Here is a 6690-nt window from a genome sequence, read left to right as displayed (position 1 = left end):
TCTCATCTCTATTGTTGGTTTTGCATTAAGGTTAACTGCATTCTCAATAGGCTAATTTCTCTTAGAAAATTTGCCAATCAATTACATTTTTTTTGCGGGGATCAATTACATTTTATAATAAATAATCTAAAAGGAATATTTGATTTTGCTGGCCTCAATCATGTAACATTTTCGAGAGAAAGTTATTAGTAGACGCGTGTTGCCGTCCAGGACTCCATGGTTGTACACCTAGCAAAATTGCCTGCCAAAACAACAGGCGCGTCATTAGCGTTAAACACCTCTCGCAAACCCATGTGCCCCACGTCGCAGTGACACACAAATCCACTCTTGTAATCAAACCCCCCCCCCCCCCCCCCCCCCCCCATTTGACGCCATAAATTCCAACGAACTCGCGCAACACGGGGAGACAATTTCTTCTGCGGCTCGTTTCCTTTCGTTTCGTTTCCAAGCCGCCCAGATCTCGCTTCTAGAACCTTCCACTCCAGGGCGGAGGCGGGATGCCTCCTCAGGAGCCCGCTCCCGCGGCGAACGGCGCCGCCCCTGCCCCCGCCCCCGCCGCCGCGGCGGCTGCGGCGGGAGGCAAGCGCCGGAAGCGGGGTCGGTGGGCGGCGGCCGCGGGGGTGGGGGCGCTGCTCGTGGCGCTCCTCGCCGTCGCCGTCAGCTCGCGCAGCTTCCCGGCGGCCTCCTCGTCCTCGCGTGGCGGAGACTGCGGCTGCCCCGTGAGTTCTCTCGCCCGTTGCTGTTGTTGGAGGGTGTGATCTGTGGCCGTGGGAGAACTTGTTTCTCGTGTGTGGCGAGTCGGTTTTTGATTTTTGGTGTGTTGTGCGTTGTGCTGCTAGGGGACGAGGAAGTACACGGGGATGGTGGAGGATTGCTGCTGCGACTACGAGACGGTGGACGCCATCAACGAGGAGGTGCTGCACCCGATCCTGCAGGAGCTCGTCACTTTGCCCTTCTTCAGGTACTTCAAGGTGAGGATGGATCCATGGCCTTTTTGCAATCGTTAGTGTGCGATATTAGTGATTGCAGAAAATGTATGTTGTAGTTATGTTTTGGAGAGCTAGAATTGCTGAAATTTAAAGCGATCCATGCGTGACTGAAGAATGTGGCCATGTGGCTGTGGCGCATAAATGTAGAATCATTTCCCAAACGCATATTGTGTGTTCTATTTACCAAATTGATGCGTTTGGTACTGTAGTGGTGATGCGCGGTTGCATCCTGGGGTTTTTAAGGTTCAGATAGCAGGCAATGGTATCTGTTCTACCCCCCCCCCCCCCCCTCTATTTGTCAATGAATTTTCACAACTAAACAGATTAGTTTGGTGGAGCATTAGGTGAGACGTGTTGCCCCGCAAAAAAAAAAACGGTGAGACATGCTGGCTACCTTATGGTGATATATAGCTTCAATGTCAGATTAATCTTAGTCTTTTTGTTTCTACATTTCCTTGCAGTGGCAATCAATAACTAAACTTAAGATTTGTGGTCAAGGAGATAGTATTGATTAATTGATGCATGCCTGAAAATTCTGCTCTTAGTCCTGTTTCTAGCAAAGGTGGGATTGACTGGTGTAGTATTTTTTCAGTTAGAGCACTTAACCAACTACCATCTTGCACCTACAGATACTGACGTGTAAAATGCTGAGGAGTCAGTATGTCATACACGCTGCCTGACTATTTTATTTGTTAACTTTGTGTATGATTGCACCAAAATATGACATTGAAAATAAACACTCAAAAAAATTCACTTGTTTATTTGCTTTCTTGTTTAGGTTAAATTGTGGTGTGACTGCCCTTTCTGGCCTGATGATGGAATGTGTCGGCTTAGGGATTGTAGTGTCTGTGAGTGCCCAGAGAATGAGTTTCCTGAGCCATTCAAGAAGCCTTACAGTGGCCTTTCTCCAGATAGTATGATCTGTCAGGAAGGAAAACCACAGGCTACTGTTGATAGAACCCTTGATGCCAAGGTTTTCAAAGGATGGATTGAAACCGACAATCCATGGACATATGACGATGAGACTGATAATGGTAAAGTTGTTTTTGCATCCTTTTAGTATATTGTGTCCCTTTTGTGTGTTCTTTATTACTATATGTGACAGTTGCTGAAAAAAACATCATTTCAGCTGAGATGACTTATGTGAATCTTCAACTCAACCCTGAACGTTACACTGGCTATACTGGTGATTCTGCTCGCAGAATATGGGACTCTGTCTACAAAGAAAACTGTCCAAAATGTAAGCATATGTGCTCCCAGATACGTTTACCATGCCACTCTTGACTTCTCGTTTCATTTGCACTGTAATTTGGAAATGCAAGTAGAAATGTCTAATTCTTTATATATTTCATTCCAACTCTTTTTTTTCCTGTGTTACTTGTATTTTATCTATTGTCTATCTCCTGCCTTACTTTATACGATTAATTTTGAGGGAGCTCAACATATATATGATGGTATCATTTGCTTTCGTTCCTGTATCAATAAAATTATCTGAACACAGGTTTTTAAATTGTATCGGTTTCTTTCAGATCCGTCTGAAGAAATGTGTCAGGAGAAGAAGGCACTGTACAAGCTAATTTCAGGGTTGCACTCCTCAATTTCAGTACACATTGCTTATGATTATCTTCTAGATGAATCTGCCAACTTGGTATGTGCCATTATTATGCCCCTGAGTTAGTATTTGTTAGATCATTTTTCATAATTGTTTGACAAATTGTGATGCAAATGACCACAGTGGGGACATAATCTTCCTTTGCTGTATGACCGTGTTCTGAAGTACCCCGAGCGTGTACAAAATTTGTACTTCACTTACCTGTTTGTTCTTCGGGCTGTGACAAAGGTTCCTCCTTCTCCCTTGCTTTAAAATCGAACTCTTTGTTTTGCATGGTACTCATGTACTACAAGGTTAAGCTGCCAATTTTCTGTTCTAAAGCTTGCTGCATATAATAGTTTTATTTGGCTTTTGCAGGCAGCAGATTACCTTGAGCAGGCTGAGTACAACACCGGCAATCCTGAAGAGGACTTGAAAACACAGTCTTTAGTGAAGCAATTGCTTTACAACCCCAAATTAAGATCAGCGTGCCCGTTACCATTTGATGAAGCAAAACTCTGGCAAGGTGAAAATGGCCCTGAGCTAAAGCAGGAGATTCAGAAGCAATTTAGAAATATCAGGTGTGTGTTCATGTTATTCATGTTTTCAGTTCATAATATGCACTTGTCTGATTCAAAATCATATCCTTGGAATGTTATTTTCACAGTGCAATTATGGATTGTGTTGGATGTGAGAAGTGTCGATTATGGGGAAAGCTCCAAGTTCTTGGTCTCGGTACTGCATTGAAGATTCTTTTCTCTGTTGATGGAGAGAACCATTTGAATCAATCAGTACGTATCTCATTTAATTTTTACTCTTGGCTTTATCATTATGCAACATAAAGTAATATGTTTAAGACTCCTTTGTGTTCAATTGGTTGGACCATGCTCCAGTTTGAGTGCTTTATTTGGCAGATTGCGCTCATATTACCTAATTCCTTAACACTTGCTGTTGATGATCACAAAAAATCTTAAGTTGTGGATTGTCTTAACAATTTACTAGTAGCAGTAGTTACTTTTTGGCATGAGAGCAACAGGAAATACTGTTCAAATTTACCGTTGAATACATTTAAGATGTTTGCAATGGTGATGAGTCTGACAATTTGTCTTCTGGGTAAATTATTCAGCTCCAGCTGCAGCGAAATGAGGTCATTGCACTAGTAAACCTTCTGAATAGGCTGTCAGAATCTGTCAACTTTGTACATGAAAAAGGACCATCAATTGAGGATGTCATTAAACAACAGAGCTCTTCTACTGTGAAACCGGTGTTTCCTATCTGAATCGTGAAATAGTAAGTGTTAATTTTTTTCCTCAGGCAGATTTTTTTAAAAAAAAAGACATACTCATACCCTTTCGTTCTTCAACATATGGTTTCTGCAGGCGTTAAACTGAGATGTATTTACAACTTTGATCCATACTAGAACAATGATGTAGGTGCTGGGGTGAAGCTTACTAGAGAATTTTGCAGATCCTAGACAGAAGATATACAGAACTTTGAGATCCAAACAATTGCAATTTTCGATGTAAATCGTGGTATTTGGCAATGGGACCTCTTTTGTAAGGGATCACTGCCCATTTTGCAATGTTGCATGATCAAAGAGATGATGTCCTAACATGCCCATAGACTTCTTCATGTGTAAACTGTGAATCTGTGATCATATTGCTAACAAGCAAAAGCTTTTTGCCAATCTAATTGGATGCTGTCCGCCTTCGATTCAACTATTATTGCATTGTGGGGCAAGAGCATAGGAGCACCTTGTAACAAGTGGATAGAACTTATGAAAGACAACTAAAATTTTCATTACATGAAATAGGTGTTTGGGTATCACAAAAAGATGAGGCAAAAGTCAAATGGCTGAATAGCTGAATGACTTTGGTGGTGTTAGTTTCTAGTGAAGATGAAGATAAAGTTAGGGTATGAAAAACAATAAATTTATTAGTACATTATTAATTGAGTTTTAATTATTACAAATTTTAAAAATAGATTTGTCTCATATTTTAAAATAATTTTTATATAGAAAGTTTTTGAACAATTTTTATACAGAAAGTTCTTGTGTGAAATACACCATTTAGCAGTTTGAAAAACGTGCTAACGAAAACCAAGTTAAATGTGTATCTGAGTGCTGAATAGGAGTAGAATGGTTTCATTTCTTAGAAAAGAACACTCGGCAATGATAAATGGTCGATTGGTACCTTCATCTCCAAAGATTGGTACCTTCGATAAATGCCACTGTTGAACATTTCTACTTACCTGATGTCCTTATTTCCTTCTCCCCTATCTTCTTGCACAAATTATTCAAGGTCGTTCAGGACGGCGCACAAATTGCAGAACCCACTGGATAAGAGACCGACTGTATATTCGGACGCGAGAGCATGGCACTAGCCTTGGCACATGTCCAGTGTGTCGCAGAGAGGAGGAGCGAGCAGCTAGTGGGATGCACAGTGAAGATTCAGTGATCAGTTATGGAGCAGATGGCATCCTTGTATGAGGCTACTTTTGCACAGCTGCTCCTCCTACTTGTCACGTCTACCTCCAACAAGTCAGTAGCCAAAGGCTGCCTGCTGCTGCACTGAACAAATAAAATCTCTTTAAAAAGGGAAGGAAAGAGAAGCTCTTGATCACATCCATGCTGATCGTCGTCGACTCATCGTGTAGTACTTCTCATGGTATGGCAGCACAGTTGCAGCTACAGAAGCTGCAGAGACCAGGTCTCCTCAAAGGTTTTGTTTTACTTCCAGCGCTGCACCGGCCGGGCAGCCTGATGATGATCTGCGAGAGAAGTTGCAGAAATCAGCATATATATGCAGATTGCAAAATGCCTGTTGTTTAGCTGCACCAAATTAGTTTTTCTACTCCCACAATGGATAGTACCATTTGTATTCTTGCATGCATGATTACACAAAGGTACTAGTAATCCATGTATCCACGCATTACTGATGTTTCTTTCTGTTTCTCTTAGGGCACCCGCAATCTCTATAAGGGATCCATGTCAGCATATTTTTCTATTTGGAAGAGATTAAATGAAGAGAGAGAGCAAATCTATCTACTAACCTGGAGATAGTCTATAGAGAAAAACGAGACAATGTATTAGAGAGCTATAGATACCCATGTAGACATATTATTGAGATGGTTTACTATTAATCTAGTCTATTGTTGAGATGTATATGTTTTATAGATAGCACCTTTACTTTACCATTGCGGGTGCTCTTAGGGCACCCACAATGGTTACCTATAGGCTCTCTACAAAAGATCCATATCAACATATTTTCCTACTTGGAAGAGATTAAATGAAGAGAGAGAACAAAACTATCTACTAACCCGGAGATAGTCTATAGAGAAAAACAAGGCAATGGATTAGAGACCTATAGATACCCATGTGTAGATATACTATTGATGTGGTATACTACTAATCTAGTCTATTGCTAAGATATACATGTTTTATAGATAGCACCTTATTTTACCATTGCGGGTGCTCTTAGAGCAAGTATAATAGTGAGCTATAAGTTTACTATAAGCTTATGTGGAGGAGAGAGGTAAACAAAAGAAAAGGGTGTTGGCTCTCATGCAAGAGCTAGCTTAACATAAGCTCCAAGACAAATACATTAAATGTATAAGTGAGAGATAGAGATAGGAGAAGAAAATTATAGCTAATCTATTATATGTGTTGACTTTAGGATGGGCTAATAGTAGAAAGTGGGCTATATTATTATCTTTGCTCTTAGAGATAGTACAATTAATCTCCTTACGTTTTCAAAAAACTACGCATTGACTATTATTGTTACACTTTGACCGCTAAATATACTCTTTGACTACAATGTGAAGAATTAAGTGTCATGTTTATGTGTAGGAAGCAATACATTTTCATTCTGGCATTTAAGTATTTGTAACTCTTTATTTGTTAAAATAAAAAGAGATACTCCTAGTAATTAAAGTTTTAAGATAGATAACTCGCAAAAAAATAAGGATGAATAATTTTGATATCAGTTATTTAAAAATAGATGGACTATAAGGATCAAGGTTCGATTTTCGTGAAACAGCTAGTTATTTAGAAAAATCAATCGGTTTTAACTGATTTCCGTATGACATTGACTAAAAGTCATTGATTTTTGG

At 40.2% G+C, this 6690-nt stretch overlaps 1 protein-coding gene across 1 annotated transcript; it reads left to right on the top strand.

Annotated features, from left to right (window-relative positions):
* Positions 1–402: 402 nt before the first annotated feature.
* LOC4334011 (endoplasmic reticulum oxidoreductin-1) lies at positions 403–4272 on the top strand. The gene is made up of 10 exons (XM_015772704.3): positions 403–719; positions 840–971; positions 1768–2023; positions 2119–2229; positions 2519–2637; positions 2725–2829; positions 2959–3161; positions 3248–3371; positions 3707–3870; positions 3960–4272. The coding sequence occupies exons 1-9, from the start codon at positions 498–500 to the stop codon at positions 3857–3859; spliced, it is 1425 nt and encodes a 474-aa protein (XP_015628190.1). The 5' UTR covers positions 403–497; the 3' UTR covers positions 3860–3870; positions 3960–4272.
* The last annotated feature ends 2418 nt before the right edge of the window (positions 4273–6690 follow it).

Source organism: Oryza sativa, chromosome 3, assembly GCF_034140825.1.
Source record: "Oryza sativa Japonica Group chromosome 3, ASM3414082v1".
NCBI lineage: Eukaryota > Viridiplantae > Streptophyta > Magnoliopsida > Poales > Poaceae > Oryza > Oryza sativa.
The sequence above is the reverse complement of the archived record's forward strand: the minus strand, read 5'-3'. Positions and strand labels throughout refer to the sequence as shown.

Coding starts and splice junctions, on each gene's coding strand:
- LOC4334011 (XM_015772704.3), top strand. CDS start 498: ATGCCTCCTCAGGAGCCCGCTCCCGCGGCGAACGGCGCCGCCCCTGCC. Junction 2,230..2,518: donor CAAAGAAAACTGTCCAAAAT/GTAAGCATATGT, acceptor GGTTTCTTTCAG/ATCCGTCTGAAGAAATGTGT. Junction 3,162..3,247: donor AAGCAATTTAGAAATATCAG/GTGTGTGTTCAT, acceptor TTATTTTCACAG/TGCAATTATGGATTGTGTTG.